The sequence below is a fragment of the Camelus ferus genome, chromosome 16 (genome assembly GCF_009834535.1).
Source record: "Camelus ferus isolate YT-003-E chromosome 16, BCGSAC_Cfer_1.0, whole genome shotgun sequence".
NCBI classification, from domain to species: domain Eukaryota; kingdom Metazoa; phylum Chordata; class Mammalia; order Artiodactyla; family Camelidae; genus Camelus; species Camelus ferus.
The window spans coordinates 46,431,954-46,450,788 of record NC_045711.1 but is presented as its reverse complement, the minus strand read 5'-3'; the positions used below and the strand labels follow the sequence as shown (position 1 = coordinate 46,450,788).

At 44.2% G+C, this 18,835-nt stretch overlaps 1 protein-coding gene across 6 annotated transcripts; it reads right to left on the bottom strand.

The window, feature by feature from the left end:
- Window positions 1–3,126: 3,126 nt before the first annotated feature.
- On the bottom strand, window positions 3,127–7,867 carry GIP (gastric inhibitory polypeptide). Of its 6 annotated transcripts, XM_032498226.1 has the most exons (7): window positions 7,797–7,867; window positions 7,643–7,671; window positions 6,867–6,969; window positions 5,585–5,731; window positions 4,977–5,048; window positions 4,165–4,266; window positions 3,128–3,261 (listed from the first exon to the last, which is right to left on the bottom strand). In XM_032498226.1, exons 3-7 carry the CDS (start codon window positions 6,950–6,952, stop codon window positions 3,252–3,254), a joined length of 417 nt encoding a protein of 138 aa, XP_032354117.1. In that variant the 5' UTR covers window positions 6,953–6,969; window positions 7,643–7,671; window positions 7,797–7,867; the 3' UTR covers window positions 3,128–3,251. The 6 variants fall into 6 exon arrangements, with proteins under 6 accessions (XP_006176475.1, XP_032354117.1, XP_032354113.1 ...); XM_006176413.2 differs by lacking the exon at window positions 7,643–7,671 and having other exon boundaries at window positions 3,127–3,261; XM_032498222.1 differs by lacking the exon at window positions 3,128–3,261 and having other exon boundaries at window positions 4,099–4,266.
- Window positions 7,868–18,835: the final 10,968 nt, after the last annotated feature.

Below are 18,835 nucleotides of genomic sequence, written 5' to 3'. Positions count from 1 at the left end.
GCTACAGATCAAGGAGAAACCATAAATGTGAATAATGTTACAAGAGAGACTTAAGGTAAAAGGATAAAAAGAGCAAATATTGGTGGCGAGATAGTTTAATTGTCATTTTGGGCCTTGAGAGATGATAGAGCTGTGAACCTGGTGAGTCGGGAACCCTGAAGATTTCATGGAGCAGAGATGTCATACTAGCCCTGGGCTGCCTGCCTCTGGATATTTACAAGAAAGAGAAATAATGCTCTATCTTGCTAAAGATATTTAGCACTGTTATTTTGTGTTTTTCTGTTTTCTGAAGCAAAATCTAATGTTACTGGATGTGAGGACCAAGGCTAAAACAGTTATTCAGGCTTTCAGAATTGTACCTTCAGATTCACTCTCAAAGATACCCTTAGACACTAAACTCAGATAACATAAGCCCCCTTAGACACAAACTTACTTCCTCAGACACAGATTTGTCCCCTCCAACACGTACATCTGACATCCTCTCACACATGCTGACCTCATATTTACATATTCTCACTACACCACTCTCTAACACAAAAACTCAGTCCCGTAGGTACTCACTGACACCATCTAGACACACCTGCTTCATTTCTCACTCTTTGACTTAGTGTATGATCCTTTAAGGTACACACTGTCCCTCACTCACACTCATGACCTCAGATTTGACTGTTCATCCCTCAAATGCACACATACCTACTCAACTCCCTGAGGCACATGGCCCTTAATAAACCTCGTTACCACCTTCAAGCAGACATGCTTATTCCCTTATTCAGACACATTTGTTCTCCCCTATAATTTAAGAGAAAGTATACTGACCTGTAGTGTGCTGGTAAATGTTTAACAATCACCTCTCCAGGCTGGGCGGGAGGTGCTCTGATTTATAACATTTGCCAATTTCCAGGGTGTAAATACTCCGACCATGGCCTTTTGAGCTATTGTTTCAGGCTATCAGTGGTTTTACAACCTGCTCACAACATTCCTGACAATTTCACAATGGCACTCAGGAGCACTCTGCTTCAGAACACCGTTGAATGCTGAACATCACAGATGCCCTCACTTGCTCTAAGTGACTAGTGAGTCACTGGCCTTGTGGCAAGGTGGCTAAGAGCATGGGCTTTTAATTCTCTGCCTCATGGAGGCAGTGTCGTGCACAGTTAGCAGCTATTAGATTATCATGATCTTAAAGGATTGTGATGAGGTTTTCAATGAGATCTCCATGATTTTTTTAACAATGTTTATGCATTTGAACAAAAACCAAAAAAAGTTTTTAAAAGTCAAGAGTTGAAAAGACTGATGTTTAGAAAGTCCTGAGCACAATGCCTGGCCCATAGTGAGAAGTTGTACAAAATTGTTCTTTTTTTTTTTTTTTTTGGTGGGGTAGGATGTTTGTTTGTTTGTTTGTTTGTTTGTTTAATGTAGATAGTGCTGATGGAACCTAGGACCTTGTGCATGCTAGGCATGCACTCTACCACTGAGGTATACCCTCCCCTCTCAAAGTTTTTTTAAATAGCGCTTGCTGATTCATTGACTCTCGGATACACCCAAGACTTCAGAAATATAGATCTGAACTTCTCCCCAGTGCAATCAGTTCTATCATGGAAAATCATTAAAATATATCCTCTGAGCAAAGCCACGCTCTTAGAACTTAGTGGTACACACTCTTAGAACTCTAGAGGTGTAGAGGAGAGGAAACCCAAAATGTTAGAGCTGGAAAAGATGCAAACTGGCAGCCCTCAGGCAAATTCGGTTCTCAGGAGCGTTTCATCTGGTCATCAGAATGCCTTTAGGGGAGCACGTCTCATCCAGTCCATTTTCACAGTCCAGTCCTCGCCATTGTTTTACACCCTCCCCACTTTGCTCCTTTAGGTTCTTGGCCCAGCCCTTCAGCCAGTCCAGCATGCCACTCCCTGGTTTTAAAGGAATAATACCCCTGTGTCTTTAAATTGAGATTCAGGTGTATAAATAATACTAATAATAACAAAAGTTAACTTTTTATTGACCACTTACCTTGTACCAGGCATTATCTTAATACTTACTTCAATCCTGTGAGGATTTTTTATCTTTTTACAGACTGAAAACTGAGCTTCAGAGAGAGGAACTAACTTCCCAAGTCACAGAACTAGAGAGTGATTTGCATCTAGGTATGCTGACTCTGGTCTGCTAAAATATGACTAGATCAAGGGGAGTGGGGAGGGGACAGTCTAGGTAAAGATAACCCAAACTAAGGGGGAAGGAGAGACAGGTTTGCCTCCTGTAGGCGCAGAGCATTGGAAGAAGGCAGCATGCTGAGGAGGAAAAGCCTTTAAACACCCAAAGACAGAGATAATGGCTTTTGGACAAACTGAGTTTGCCCACTTCCCTTCCCCCTCACTGCCATCTGCCTAGTGTGAAATCTGTAATTCTGCAAGAGCCTCTTCCACTTTCATACCTCTTCGTCTCCATATAATTCTCACTGTCATCAGTGTGATTATTTGGGGACATGAATAGATCTTCTCTGAGCTGCCCCCGCTTAAAATCCTTCAAGGACTTGCCCTTGTACTGAGAATAAAATCCCAAAGCTTTACCATGGCCTTTGAGACCTTGCCTCTGCCCACCTGCTCTGTCTCTACTTGGGCTCTTGTCTCCACTTGGGCTCTTGTCTCCATTGCCCATTTTGCTGTGGAACAATAACTCTGGCTAATATGATTAAGGCTCCCCTCACCCTTTGGCCATTTTATCCTTCCGATCTCACTCAGCTTGAATGTCATTTTCTCAGAGAGGCCCTCCTGACTCCCCACTCCATCTACATAAGGCTTCTCTGTCCTCTCTCATAGCCCTCTAGCCTTTCTTCACATAACTTCTCATGTTATGTGATTATTCATGTGTTTGTGTGTTTCAAGATTGAGGTCTGTCTCCACCACTGGACTGTAAACCCCTTGGGGACAAGGACTGTGTCTGTTTTCATCACTGCTGTGTACTCAGTGTTCAGCATAGTCCCTGCCTGTGTTAAGCTTCCAGTAAGTGTTTGTGGAAATAAGGGATGAATTAACAGATGGGCAAGAGCCGTATCTCCTTTTCACTGGGTGGTGCGCATACACACAAACATACAGTTAGTGCTCTATTAGACAAGTGAATAGGTTTCAACAATGGGCGCAGAGATTTATTTCAGCTTAAACTTAGTTTGGCTTCTTTTGGGTATCGTGGAGTGGAACTGAGATGGGAGCTGTGTAAGGGAAGGGCAGAGTCCAGTCCTGAGCTGGGTTCGGTCAGAGTCACTGAAACCTGTGGGAAGAGGAGAGGAGTGGTGGAGAGGAGGGTCGATATCAGCTTGGAGTCAGCAAAGTAAATTTATCCTGGCACCCAGCCATAGTTCAGCTGCTCCTATCTCCAAATTACCTTTTCAGTTATACGTAATCAATATGATTCAAAAAAGAACAGAGACTATCACCACCCACTTTTCTAGGGAGATTTTGTCATACTCTCTTCTCCATTGTTCTGGTCATAGTCCTCTCTTCCTTCTAACCCTCTTACAGGAAGCCATCCCAGATTTGTTCCCTCAACCCCTCAACTTCCCAGCATCAAAATCTGAATATGCTGTGGTTTCCGTGCCTCAGAGTCTACATCTTAAATGAGTGTCTTGTCCCATCCTTCAGCTGGATAGGTCTCTCCATGATACTGAGCCATCCCTTACTTCTGGGACAAAGCAGATAGAAAGATTTCCTAGTTGACGAGGTGGATTCAAGGACCACTGAGACCAGCAGCAGCCACAGGGAAGGGCAACATGCCTCCCACTCTAAGGGTTCCATCACTGAGGAGGTGCTGTGGCACAAGGGTACAGAGGGAGAGCTGAGGACTGGTTGGGCAGTTCAGCTCAAGTGGGCAGGGGAGGTGAGAGCAACATCTCACCTGGAGGAGACTGAGGAAGAAGTGCAAGTAGTAATAATGCCGGTCACCATTACAAACTCCGCAGACGTTGCTCTCAGCCCTTTCCCTGCGTTCTCTTATTTAAGCCCTATCATCCCATGAAGTGGTTTAAATAGCCCTGATTTTCATGAAATCCCCAAGGTTCAGAGAGTCTAAGTAATGTGTCAGCATGTATTGGGGTGAAGATCTGAACCCATCTGTGACCTCCAAGCTCAAGCTCACAACCACTGTGGAAGACCCCTAAACCCACCGGACTCCCACCTGAGCCTGCAGAGCTCCCTCTGATCCACCATCCAGGCCAGCAGCTCTTGAAGCAGTAAGTCCTTTAGCAATTCTTCATCACTGGGGTTCTTGGGGAGGGAGCTGCAAAGGAGGAAGCCTCAGGCAGGCTGTTTTAGCCTGGGCCCCACCCAGAGAGAGTAAATATAGGGCCTGGGACTCCAAGGTGGTGGGACTGGGTGGGGCGGGGGTGAGGGGTACGAGTCAACACAGCTGCCTCTAGTTATCTCAGCTTCCAAAGCTCCACCCAGATCTGTCTGCCAGGGAATAGAGGCTCTTCAACACAGGCAAAGACAATTCTGGTGAGAGACAGCCCACCCATCCAACTCTACCAGTGTCCCAGAATGCATTCTAAAATCCCAAGAGATTACTTGGGGACTATTCATTGATTCCTCACCTTCCTACAGAGAGGGGGTAACTGATCACAGGGGACTGGACTTGGGAGGGTCCCTGTTCCACAAAGAGCCTTCCCAAAGTTTGGCAGGCAGAAGTGGAGAAGCCAGTTTCTGAGGTCTCTTTTGCACCCCGCTCCTTGACTCTACACTAAGTCGTCAGTCTTAGAAACTCTGGCCCCAAAACCCCTCCCAGGACCCCTGCCTCCATTCCCCCAAGCTTCTCCCTTAGGCCTGCGCTGACCTCCAGGAGTCCAGTGAAGACCCCTCTTTGAAATCTGAGTTTCAGAAGGGGATGCTTATCTGGGAATTGCAGGGCTCCGGAGTCTGGGAGACGGAACAGTGTGGTGGGGGTGGGTCAGGAGGTCCCACCCCCATCCCTTCCCCTATAAGCTGACTCACCCCTGCTGCTCCCTCGCCTCCTCCTTCCTGTTAGATTGATGGGCCTCCCTCTGGGTGATGTTGTGTTTCCAGCTGGTAAAATAAAGATTAGGGAGCGGGTGGGGCTCGGAAGACTCCAGATGTCCTCCAGTCCAAAGAAGCTCCAGTCTTTTGGTACCTCAATCCAAGGAGCACAGCTCTTTCTCCACTCAACCTCCTCACTGCTCATCAGCAGCAGCTTTTCAGAATCTACCTTGCTGACCAAACAGCGAGAGCAGGGAAAGAGACTTGGCAAAGAGAAGGAAAACGTGGAGTTTACTGTTTCCAAAGTCTGAAGTGGCCACCACCAAATAGCCATTGGCAGCTGGTCAGCTCCTCCTTCCCTCATCCCCAGGACCCCAGGGACTCTCTGTGAGCCCCACACGTCTTCCCCGACTCCTCCCCTTAGAAGAAAAGGATTGGGAAATTGCCCTACTCCCACCCCTAGACTGGATTGTTGCCTGATCCAGGGTCTGGGCAGGGCCACCCTGCTGTCCGGCTTCCCATCGTCACCTAAGTGAAAGGCGCCACCTGGCGTTGTGCATCACTTAGGGCCCGGGGAGCAGGAGGGGGCGTGTGTCACGACTCACTCGCCCTTCTTCCCCTTCTGCGCCAGCAGCCAGTTCACAAAGTCTTGTTGGCGGATCTTGTCCATGGCGATACTGTAGTCACTGATGAAAGTCCCCTCGGCATACCTGGGGCTTCGAGGTTGGATGCCACTGGCCTTAGTTTGGAATCTGAGGAGCAGGGAGGGGAGAGAGAAGGAAACCAGGACAGTAGGAGCAGAGAGTGTGGGGATAAATGATTGTCACTGACAGGAGGATGACATTTGAAAAGGAACCAGCTCATTTCTTGAGAGTCAGTTTTTATGGAGACACCCTCTTGTCCATGCATCAAGCCCCTGGGACTTTATCCTCAGCTCAAGGGCCCACTTCCTGCATCCTCAGTGTGTGAGGCTCTGGCTTCTGGGCAAAGAAGGATCAAGGCTCCTTTACTTCTCTTGCCTCAGCCCGACCCGACTAAGTCCTTGGGTTCCCAGGATACGAACATTAGTGCGCTCTTATATAACAGCACTTACTCCGCGTTGTCCTTTAGCAGCCCTTTAATGCATAAACTCATTAAATCTGCACACCACCACTAGGAGGGAGACACTATTTCTATCCCCTTTTGGTGAATGAGGAAACCAAGGTGGAGAGAGATTCATTTAGCACACAGCATAATGTGACCGAGGGTCTACCCACAGGTAGTCTGGGCCCAGGTCTCTGTTCCTTAACTTCTGTGTGATGGTGTCTCTCCTTGTACATGTCTAGTGGCTGTGCCTCAGATTCCTGTAGCCAAATTGACAGGGGCATATGGCTTGTCCTTGCATCTGAGAAGGCCCAACTCTTTACTCAAACTAGTCTCTCTTGGTCCTCCAAAACACAGACAGAGCCGTGACAGTTGGAAGCTGGCCTAGGTGGTTCTTTGTTCTCCCCTTGGGCCTATATACTCCATGAGGGCAGGCAGCATCTCTGGATGACTCTCTGCGCTTGTCCCCTGGGCCCAGCCCACGGGAAGCCAGTTACAGAATTTGATCAGATGCACACAGAAATGAATGGTTAAGGCTTTCATTAGGAAGGGAGATGCTGTCATCTGCTGAGCAGTCCTTCCAGAGATCAAACCACAGTCTCTCCTGCTGCAACAGTAGCTCATAAAAAATACTCTCCGATTCTATCCTTATCTGCACTCAGACTGCTAGCAGGTTTTTTTCCCTCAAGCTTCTTTCCTCTTGCCCTGGGATCCCTCCCTTTCTTGCCTCCCCCTTGAAAACAAGAACCCAGTCATCCCCCCAGCCCTCTTCCCTACATCTGACACCTTTTTTCTCACCCCTACCTGGAGGGACCCTCTTCCCTCTCTCCTAGCCCCACTGCCAGGAGCAGGGACACCAGCAGCAGAGAGACGGTCTTCATGGCCACCATCGTCTAAGGGTTGTTTCCTGAGAGAAGAGAGAAGAGGACCAGGATGGGGCAGAAGCACTTCATGCTGGTGACCCAGAGCCTATGCGGGGTCCGAAAGCTGGGGAGCACTGTGCCCTGGGGGTAGGAGCTTTACGAAGAGGCTGGAGCAACACTTTGGGGATGGAAGGGGTATTGGCCATTAGAGTTAGTAACTAGAAGGACATGGATTCTGGCCAAGAGTGAACCTGCTTTTTATTTTTTGTTTCTTAAGTGGCGTCTGAGCAGGGTGAGAGGAGGGCATTGGGGGAGCTTTCCTGGCAGAAGAAAGCAGTGAAGGGCCTGGACAGCCCCCCTTGCCGGCTCCCAGGCTAGACATCACAGGCATGTGGTTTGGCAAGATTCTCCCCTCAGAGCCCTCTGTAGTTCACAGCGGGCCAGCCTTCCAGCTTTCAAGTTGGCTGTCATCTAAATCATCACAGCCCTCCTGCCCCAAGTGAAAACTGCAAAGAACCCATCTTGCTCTCCCCTTCTCATCCTTGACTATCTTGACTCAGGGAAGGTCCAACCCTTCTCCCAAGGTTTTGCCCCGTTTCATCTGGGTGTCTTTGCAGAGCAGAAGAGCAGTAAGGAACCTTCTTCCAAAGCCCTGAACACCAAAGCTAGACCTAGATTTGTGTGGGCTGCAAGACCTCGTCTTCCTGCCTTCGTCACCTGGGCCTTCAAGGATCCGCTTTTATTTCCTATATAGAGGAAAAGAATGGGAGATGTAAGGCTGCTGAACATCTCAGGGATGCTGAGGACTGCCCCTCCCCAACCCCACCCAGTGTCTCGTCTACATCCACCCCTGTCCCAGCTGCTCTCTTACCAAGCTTCCTTCCTGGCTCTCCCAGAAGAAGGACAGGGCAGGGATCTCCTCCTTCTCCCTTCTGGTCTTCCAGAGCCTGTCTCAAGAAAGTCTGCCCTAGCTCCTTTATATCCAGGCATCATAGACCTCCTGATTAGCCTAAAAGCATCTTATCTCAAGAAATTAAGCCCACAGCTCCCGGCACATTAAGTCCATTTTACACGTAATAAAGTTGCCCGTTCCACCTGAACTGTGTTAATGGGTGATTAACATTTGTGTAGCTCCAGTCTGGGGCTGGCCTTTGGGTAGGGTAACTTAAGTGCCCTCTTTCTTCATCCCACTCCTCCCTACTGGGCACAGACCCCAGGATTCCCCTACTTCCTTTAGAAGTGCCCTGGGTTGGAAAGTGTGCCCTTGGTGAGGGAGGCTGAGGTAGTGTGGCGCTAGCTGGGGAGGGGGCACTCCCACAGACATTAGGTTCTATGGATCGTTAGGTGTCCTGGTTAGAGAGAGTGGGGCCACAGTGGCCTGCGGCTTTGTCAAAGTGGCAGTGTCCCCATCTCGATATCTAGGGGTAGGTCCAACTGGCTGGGGAAAGGGTGGGAGAGTGAGGGAACGTGAAAGATGGCGTTTTCCTGGTGGTAGCTGGTGAACTGAGAACATCCACTCAAGCTTTTGTCCTGCTTCAGGGCAGGACAGAGTGTGGGCAAGAGGCACATTTACACCCGGGGACTCAGAGGAAGGTGGGCCAGCCACGAGTTTAACTGGAAAGATTTCTGAGACCCAAACCTCTCTCCTCAGATGCCCTGCTTGCCTATAAGAAAGAAGTATGCGTTCCTGTCTCTGCCATCAGAGTGGGGCCCCTGAGGCCGAGCTATGCCTCATCAGACCAAGGGGGCCAGGTCAGGGGTGGGAACTCAGACTGGCAACTCCTTGAGGGGTGCCCTTTGCCCCTCTCTGAGCACTTAGTGCATGGCTCTGTCCACAGGGGCTCTCGGGCCAGAAGGGGCAGAGCACAGACGCACATTGGGCAGACCCCGAGGCCTCCTGCCCAGGCTCTGTCTTCTCCACTCGCCCTGGGTACTTTGAACCATAAGCAGCCCCGCTCCGGCTCTGTCTAAATAAAGGCCACTTTCCTTTCCAGGTGAATTCCCCAGTCTGGGAGCAGCTCCAGCATGAAATTAAGTGCTTGTGTGGGATGAGAGGTAACTGGACTAGGAGGGCTTCTCACCTCGGCTTCCTAGAAACCTCGCCCACCCACTGCCCAGTTTTCACCAGAGAGAAAAACTCCTCTCTGGGCAAGCGCTCCAAATCCCATCTCCTAGCTATCAATGGGCAGAGATTAGACATCAGTTTCAACTTGGCCTCCAAAGGGGATATGGGGACTGCTTATGATCTTGCTTCCAGTTGAGCAGTCTGGTAAATGGACTCAGAAGGGTTTATGTCGAAACCTGGGTCTCCCTGCTGGAAGCACAGCATCTCCAAAAAGGGTGACATCATTCCCTGGGACCACCAAGTCTCATGCCAAACCAGAGACAAGGAAGGTTCTGGGATGGGTCCCGGCAGCCCTGAGCCCCTGCCTGGTGCTGTGGGGATTGGTTTGGGGTTGGGCTGCTCCAAAAACTGGCTGTACTTTTGGTCCGTACCCCACCCCCTCTTGGTAGGGTCCTCTCCCCAGTCCTCCTCCCTGTTTCCCTTTGATTTTTGGCTCTCATGGCCAGCAGCAGACAGATTAGGGAGAACGTGGCCTGGGCCCTGGGGGAGGGACAGATGTGGGGAGGGCCAGGGAAAGAGATCAGAGAAGATGCCAAGCTCCCAGGAAAGCCCACAGGCCCCCCACAGGGCATGTTGGGAAGTCAGGGACTGGGAAAGATGGCCTTAGGAAGTTTCGGGGATCGGAAATCCCTGCTGGACTTAATCAAAATAGTTCAATAAACCCACTGGCAACCCAACCAGTCTGGTGATGCCATGATGGCAAGCGTCCTGGTGTGCAGAGTCCAGTGTGGTGCAGGGGTTAGGGCAGGGAGGGGAGGCTCAGGGGGAAACAGAAATTTAGTCCACTGCAGAGAATTTCTAGGACATGAGGGATCAGAGAGGACAGCCGGGATGGGTTGGAAGCTGAGGATCCGGAAGGTGAAATTTGTCCGGTTGTGGCTGTCTGAGGAATCAGGGAAGTCAGGGAATCTGACTTGGGGAGGGAGTGATGGTGGTTCTGTTGCACGAGAATGCAGGGTCCTGCTTCCCAGACCCTCCTGGTGTCTGAATCGAGGTCCCAGGATGAGAACTGGAACAGGAGAAGAGCTCTTGGGGCTTGCTGGTTCTTCCAGTTCACGTGGTGACTCACCACTCCCCCCAAGGCCCACGGGGCCACCGCAGACATTCCAGGCCCAGCTCCGAAGCCAGGCCAAGGTGACTCAGAAGGCTGGCTGCAGCCTCCCTGCAGAGGACTCTGTTTCAGACATTCGCTTGGTCTTCAGGCTCACGGGCTGACTCAGAAAGCAGACATCCCTCTCTGATCTCTCTGACACCAGGTGGCAGATTTTGTTCTTCTCCTGAAGAGGAGACCAGAGGTGACTGGAACCCTGACAAACTTTGCTGAGTCATCTGGTCTATTCTGATTCCTAGAAGGACAACCTCCAGCTTTCCACCCCACCCCCTTCACATCACAAACACAGTCATAGTCCCAGGCATTTTTGCTCACATCAGTCCCCAGTACCACTTCAGGTCAAGACAGAAACTTTCTAGAAGGATCTTAAAGAAAGTGTATACTACCTATAGCCTCTCTTGACCATCTGCTACAGGGGACAGTTTGGAACTCCCCTCTTAGTTCCAACCCCAATCTTTCTTGCTGTATTCAAAGGTTGTCTTGTTTGTTTGTTTGTTGTTTGGTTGGTCTACTTTCATGTGTTAAGAAAAGAGCTCAGTGCTTTGTAGCTGCATCCTAATGTACGGGAGGAGAGAAAACGGCTGTGAAGAGTCAGAATTGGGAGGGGGTGGCCACAGGGCTGTCACTTCCAGGGAGGGAAAGAACCAGCAGTGCGATTAGGTAAAAGGTCAAAGGTCTGGCCCTCCCAGAGAGGGCAGCATTCCTGAGCCCCTCTCTCTCCCAGGTGGGAGCACATCCCAGGGGAAGGAAGAGGGGGGTGTGAGAAGGGAAGGCTTTCCCTTCCTCTTCCTTGCAAGAGGACATGAAGGATGAAGGAGTTTCCAGAGACCCCAGTGAGTCTCCCCATTCTGCCCAAACACAATACACACACATTCCTGCTGTGGGTTGGGGAGGGCCTTCTGCAACTTCAGAAAACATGCCCCTCATTAGTTAGATTAGGGAGTCGCCTGGCAGGGTGGGGAGAGAGAAGTAGAAGGACTCAAGCCCCAGCTCCGCCTGCCCTCCACTCTGCTTGGGGAAAGAGGTGGGGGTTGTCTGGCTTTGGGAAAAGCCCTTCTCCACTCAGAGCCTTAGCTTGCTCATCTCTAAATTGGGGATAAGAAAGCAAAATCTGCCCAAGTGTGAAGCGAGTGTCTTGTTAACTTGAGGGCTTTTTGCCAGTGTTGGCTAGTGGTTTTCTCTGGAATGATCTCCCCTATCTCACTCTGTGACAAGAGAATTAAATAAAATAAAACAATAAAGCTCAGCACCTAGCGTATGGAAGGCTGTGAAATTCCCGAGTAGGGGTGAGGGCTTTGAAGACAGATCCACCTATGCTTCCTGGTAGGGGGATATGAATCAACATGCCCTTTCTGCACTTTAGTGTACCTTCCTATAAAATGGGGACAGTAATAGTTTCTGCTTCAAAGAATTGATTTGGGAAGCATGTATACTTAGATGATACTGTATATTACATCGTATCTTGACACATTTGTTATCTTTTGCTGTGTAACAAGTTACTCCAAATTTTAGCAGCTTAAAACAATGTACATTTACTTCTCACAATTTCTGAGGATCGGGAATCTGCGTAGCTTAGCTGCATAGTTCTGGCTCAAGGTCTCTCATGAAGTTGAAATCAGATGTCAGCAGAGCTGCAGCCTCAGACTCATCCGAGGCTGTAGATCACCTACCAAGCTCACTCCCATGACTGAAGGCTGAAGGCTGAAGGCTTTAGCTCCTTACCATGTAGCCCTCTTCATGAAACTGGCTTCTTCCCCCAGAGCGAGGGCATGTACCTAAGAGAAAAGCCTAACTGTCTTTTAAAACGTCAATCCAGAAGTGACATACCATCACTTCAACCGTATGCTGTTGGTCACACAGGCCAACTCTGGTACAATGTGGGAGGGGCTACACAAAGCTGTGAATATCTGATCAAGGGGGAGACACCTTAGAGGCTGGCTACCCTATACATAATCAACACTAAAAAATGTGGACCATCATTGTCATTATTATAGAGGATGCTAGAGTCATTAAATATTTCTTTTCATCATCATAAACTCTGGCCATTTAATATCTATTTATTTTTGTCTCAGTGCCCATCTCTGGAAGAGTAGAAACAGATAATTTTAGATACTGAAGACAGATAAAGCAAGTTAATTTCTCTGATGTTCCACAAAGACCAGCAGAGTATAGATATCAGAATGGATTGCATTCCATAGCACAGGGAAATAAATTCAAAATCTTTTAGTAGCTTATGGTGAAAAAGGATATGAAAATGAATAAATGTGTATTCACGTATGAGTGAAGAATTGTGCTGTACATCAGAAATGGACACAACATTGTAAACTGACTATACTGCAAAAAAAAAAAAAAAAGAATGGATTGCATTCCAAGATGATACTTGCTGGGTAGGTAGCAAATACTGCCTGGAATATACTTATACTAAAAAATGCTTTTAAATTGTTGTTTCTCTGAAATCCAAATTTAACTGAAATTCCTGTACTGCTTTTTGCTAAATTTGGCAACCCTACCTGAAAAGCTTTTCAAAATCCCAATGCCTCAGTGTCATTCCAAAGACTGCTGTCATTAGTCTGGAGATTTTTAAAACCTTTCATTTTGGACTAATTAAAAACCTACAAGGAAGTTGCAAAAATAATACAGAGAACTCCAATACACCCACAGATTTACCAACTTTCAACATTCTGCCACTTTTGTTGTATCACTCTATTATCTATTGTTGAAACATTTGAGAGTACATCATACTTCTTTACCACTTAATATTTCCTGCAAACAAGGATATTCATTTATGGAACCACAATAAACACAATTATGAAATTCAAGACATTTAACATTGATACAAAGCATATATAGTTCAAATTATGATTTTTTCAATTATCCCAGTAATGTCCTTTTGGTTATTTCTCCCCCATTACTAGATCAGGTCCAGGATCATGTATTACATTTAATGATTATGTCTCTTTATTTTTCTTTAGTCAGTTACTCAGCTTTTCTTTGTATTTTATGATCCCGACATTTTTAACAGCATAGACCAGTGATGCTACAGAGTGTTTACCCATTTGGTTTTGTCTGATGTTTCTTCCAGGTTAGATTCAAGTTATGCATCCTGACCAGAGCTCTAGAAAAATGAGAGTGTGTTCTTTTCAAGGTATCACATCTGGAGGAATCAGATGTCTACTTTCTCATAACTGATGAGAATTTTGATCACCCAAATTTTTGTCAGATTTTCCCACTGTATAGCTGTATAGTTACTACATTTCTTCTTTTAACTAATAAGCAATCTACAGAGAAACACTTTAAGGTAATGCAAGTATCCCCTTCCTCATCAGACTTATCCCACCCTCAGATTTACTTAACAACCTCTGATGATTCTTGCTTGAATTTATCTTCACTACGATGATGGAAAATGTTCATTTTTCCAATTCACCACCCCCTCCTCAGTGTTGAGATTTTTAAAAACAGCATTGTTGAGGTGTAACTGACACATGAACTGCACATATTTCATTTAAAGTATAAAATTTGATATTTTGACTTATGCCTTCTCCCATGAAATCATCACTACAAGTAAGGTAATGAACATACCTTCTGTCTCCAAAACCTTCCTTGAGCTCCTCTCTCCCTGCTTACTCCCCTCCTGACTCCTGATCTGCTTTTGGTCACCATAGGTTAGTTTGCATATTCCAGAATTATGTGAATGGAATCACACAGGATGTACTCCTTTTTGTCTGGCTTCTTTTCTTCAGCATACTTATTTTGAGATTCAATTATATTGTGGCATGGTGTCCGGTCTTTTTTACTGCTGAGTAATAGTCTTCCATCATATGGATATATTAGTTTTGTTTATCTATTTCTCTATTGGTGAACATTTAGGTTGTTTCCAGTTTTTGGCTATTGCAAAGAAACCTGTGATGAACATTCGTGGACAAGTCTTTGTATGAACATATGCTTTTTTTTTTTTTTCTTGGGTAAATACCTAGTATTGGGGTATATTTAACTTTTTAAGAATCTGCCAAACTTTTTCTTTTTTTAATGGAGGTATTGGGGATTGAACTCAGGACCTTTTGCTTGCCAAGGAAGCACTCTACCACTGAGCTATATCCTTCACCCCCAAACTGTTCTTGAGGTGATTGTAACATTTTACATTCCCACCAGCTGAATAAAGTTCCAGTTCCTCCACAGTTTTGCCAAAACTGGATATGGTCAGCCTTTTAAGTTTTAGCCATTCTAGTAGGTATGTAGTGGTATCTCCTTGTGATTTTAATTTGCATTTCTCTGATGGCTAATGATGTCGAGTACCTTTTCATGGGCTTATTTGCCATCTGTATATCTTCTTTGGCAAAATGTCTGCTCAAATCTTTTGACCATTTTCAGGGAGAGGGTTGTTTGTTTTCTTGTTATTGAGTTTTGAGAGTTATTTACATATTTTGGATACAAGTCCTTATCAGATATATGATTTACAAAATTTTTCTCCCAGTCTGTGGCTTGTCTTTTTTTAAAATTTTTTTGCATTTTTATTTTTATTTTTTTCTTCCAGGTTTCTTGAAGTATAATTGACATACAGCACTGTGTAAGTTTAAGGTGTACAGCATAATAATTTGACACTACACTATGAAATGATTACCACAGTAAATTTAGTGAACATCTATTGCATCATATAGATACAAAATTAAAGAAAAAGATAAAAATATTTTTCCTTATGATGAGAACTCTCAGGAGTTACTCTTTCAACAACTTTCATATATAACATACAGTAGTGTTAATTATAGTAATCATCTTGTATGGTATGTTACATCCCTGATACTTATTTGTCTTATAACTAGAAGTTTGTACCTTTTGACCACCTTCATCTAACCCCAACCCCCTCTCTGACTCTGGTTGGTAACCACAAATCTGATCTTTTTCTATGAATTTGTTTGTTTGTTTGATGTATAATTGACTTACAACACTATGTTGTTCCTGGTGTACAACATAGTGTTTCGATATTTCTATACATTAGAAAATGAACACCACTGTGGCTTGTCTTTTCATTCTCCTAACAGAATCTTTTGAGGAGCAGAAATTTTAAAAAACGTTGATGAAGGCCACTTTACTAGTTTGGCTCTTTATGAATTTCGCTTTTGGTGTCATAGCTAAGGTATCTTTGCCTAATCCAAGGTCACTAAGATTTTCTCTTAGAAGTCTTATAGTTCTGGGTTTTACAGTGAATTACATGACCTAAATGATGATTCTTAGGTATATAACGAGTTAATTTTTATATATGTGATGGGGTGTGGAAAGATGCTTATTTTCTTTTTTGCATATAGATATTCAATTATTCTAGCACCATTTGTTGAAAAGATTATCCTTTCTCCATTGAGTTGTCTTTACACCTTTGCACAAAATAAATTATGATATACGTGTGGGTTGCATTGGGATTTTTAAATGCTCCTCTTGTATAATGGCAAGTGCAAGTGCTTGGGGTCCAGGCACACTTGGGTTATCCTCCAGGTCTTGCTACCTATCTGTGGCACAGTTGACCTATAGAATAAAAACAATGATACCTCAGGTGTTTACCACGTTTTAACATGTTCTCTCTGCAACTTTTCTTTCTTCTGCTCTCCTCCCAGGCAAAGTGCTGGAAGTGGGAAAGCTTGTCTTGACTAATGTTTCTCAAACACTAGGGTCCTCAGATCCCGGGCTCTTAGAAAGAAGGAAGGAAGGTATAAAATGTTATCCATGAGCTATTTTCAGCCAGGGAGGACATCAAACACAAGTCAGACATTTTTCCATACAATGCTGCTTGAGTAAATTCCAATGCCAAGTCCCTTTGCTTTGGGTGGAAATAGTACAACCTCTTGCCACTTGTGTAGAAAGTCTACTTAGCCACTCAATATTTGTTACTACTTGATCAATGAAATTTTTTGATAGGCCACATTTGTCAAAACATTGGGTTCATGGAGAAATAACAAAGGAGATCTTAGGTGGTAAAAATAATGAAACCACCCACTTAGAGAAAGGAAGCAACATGGATCCTGCCCTGTGGTTTCCAATGTATTGAAGGAAATGATTCCACAGCAAGAAACTCCCAGACTAACAAGGAAGAAATAAGCTTCACCCTTAGAGGTTTCCAGTGAATGCAAATGAAAACGAAAAGGACTCAAGCCTGGATGTTGAAAGGAGCAGTATGTCTGCAAGATCCAGGACAGACTGGGCAGGTGTGACTCCGGGTGCTTGCTTCCTGTTGTTCACGAGCCGGTCCTAAATTTCAGCACATACTGCCTCAGGTTTATTATGAAAACATGTATAATTAATCAGACCTTTAGCTAAAGTCAAGCCACATCCGCGATTGATCAGGGTGAGTTGCAGTTAACCCTCAACCCCAGTTGCTAATGGAAAAAGAACTTCTGGGCACATCAAATCTTGGAACAGCAGACAATCCAAAGCTATTCCCTATTTGGCTAATAAAAGTATTTTGGGATGATTAATTTGAATATCTATTTTGCCTGTTTAAAGAAGTTTGTTATAAAAATGTAATAGACAATCTAGAAATCTTGAAAAATAGAGTTGAGTTGAGAGAGAGAGAAACATGTGAGGTGAGGAGAGAGAAAGAGAGAAAAACAGAGTGAAATCTACTAATATTCTCAAAACCAAAGTTATTGTTAGTGGTGATCAATGTGTAATGTACAGAAATATCGCATCATTATGTTGTGCACCAGGAACGAACATAGTGTTGTAGGTCAATTATACCTCGAACAAACTCATAGAGAAAGAGATCAGACTGTGGTTACTAGACATAGGGGGTGAGGGGAGGGAGAATTGGATGAAGGTGGTCAAAAGGTACTAACTTCTAGTTATAAGATAAATAAGTACTAGAGCTGTAATGTACAAGATGATCAGTGTAACTAACATTTTTGTATGTTACATATGCATGTTGTTAAGAGAGTAAAGCCTAAGAGTTCTCATCACAAGCAAAAACCATTTTTCTCTATTTCTTTAATTTTGTATCTATACGAGATGATGGATGTCCACCAAATTTACTGTGGTCATCATTTCAGGGTGTATGTAAGTCAAGTCATTATGCTGTACACCTTAAACTTATACAGTGGTGTATGTCAATTATATCCCAATAAAACTGGAAGAAAAAAGTTATCATTAACAATTTTCCAGATGTTATTATTTCAACTACTGTTTATTATGAAATATTTATTCTTAATGAAGATAATAGAAACTGTACATGTACAGTATCAAGAATAGCAAAACAACCACTTGGGTAGCTGCCACTCAGATGGGAACTGGAACATCCATTCCCAGCATCTTTGAAGTACCCTGTGAGACCCTCTACGATCACCTTTGTGCTGCTTCCCAGAATTAACCACATTCTGGAAGTTTGCTTATCATTCTTTTCTTTAAAGTTTAACCTCTTCGGGATGCAGCCCTGAAAAATATGTTGTTCAGTTTTGCATATTTTTGAACTTACATAAATGAAACCATAATGTGTATACTACTCAGCCTCTGTTTTTCTTCTTCTTCTTCCTTTCTTTCTTTTTTTGTAAATCAACATTGTGAAATTAACCCTGAAGTTCATTCATTGTCACTGCTCACTATACTTCCATTGCATAACTATACCTGTTGATGAATATTTGTTATTGTTATTATAGGTTTTGTTATTATAAACAATCCTGCTGTGAATATGGTTGTATCTGGGTATCCATGTGCATGAGTTTCTGTAAGGTAATTTCTAGTGTTCTTTGCACGTGTAGTTTTTTTTTTTCCCCAATCACACAGACTATATGAAATACTCAGTTTTGTAACATGTATTTTTTGGTATACTTCCTCCAAATTTTTCTAAACTCTTTTTGACCATAATTTTTAATGACTATGTAATATTTTACCAAGTGGCTATGTTAGAAGTTACTTGAAGATTCCTCTATTTTTTTTTCTCATAAAGTCACTTTATTTAGGAAATTCCTCTATTTTTAAGCCTTTATATTGCTAACATTTTTTTTCTTTCAGTGATGCATAACACATCTTTGTTCATTAAGGGTTGTTTTTTGTTTTTTGTGTTTTTTTTTTGAAAAAGTTCTTTTTGCCTCTTTAAAGCATGGTAAAATATATATATATAACATAAAATTTGTAACTTTAACCATTTTAAGTATAAAATCCAGTGGCATTAAGTACATTTACACTGCTGTGTAACCATCACACTATCTCAAGAAATTTCTTATCCTCTTAAGTTGAAACTCCGTACCCACTAAACACTAACAACCCAACCCACCTCCTCCTCCAGCTCCTGGTAACACTATTCTACCTTCTGTCTCTGTAAATGTAACTATTCTAGATAGCTTGTATAAGTGGAATCGTATATTTGTCCTTTTGTGTCTGGCTTGTTTTACTTAGTGTGATGCTTTAAGTTTCAACTATATTGTCGCATGTATCAGAATTTCATTTCTTTTTAAGGCTGAATAAAATATTTTACTTACTGGATTTCTGGTAGAAAAGTTACTCAGAAGTGCAATTCCTAAGTCAAATGTCACAAATTTATAAAGGTTTTTGTTGCTTTCAGCTTGTTTTCCCACACAATTATGTGGAATGCTTTATTTCACTATATTCTTGCTAGTAATGAGTATTATAGATTAAAAACAAAACAAAGCACTTTACTATTTTCATAACCCTCTTAATTTTTCCTTCAATTTAACCT

Excerpts from the sequence above, each read along its gene's own strand:
- GIP (XM_032498222.1), bottom strand. The coding sequence starts at position 6,952 with ATGGTGGCCATGAAGACCGTCTCTCTGCTGCTGGTGTCCCTGCTCCTG. Across the intron at positions 5,732-6,866 it reads AGGGAAGAGGGTCCCTCCAG|ATTCCAAACTAAGGCCAGTG; the intron begins GTAGGGGTGAGA and ends CCTGCTCCTCAG. Across the intron at positions 5,049-5,584 it reads CAGAAGGGGAAGAAGGGCGA|CTGGAAACACAACATCACCC; the intron begins GTGAGTCGTGAC and ends TTATTTTACCAG.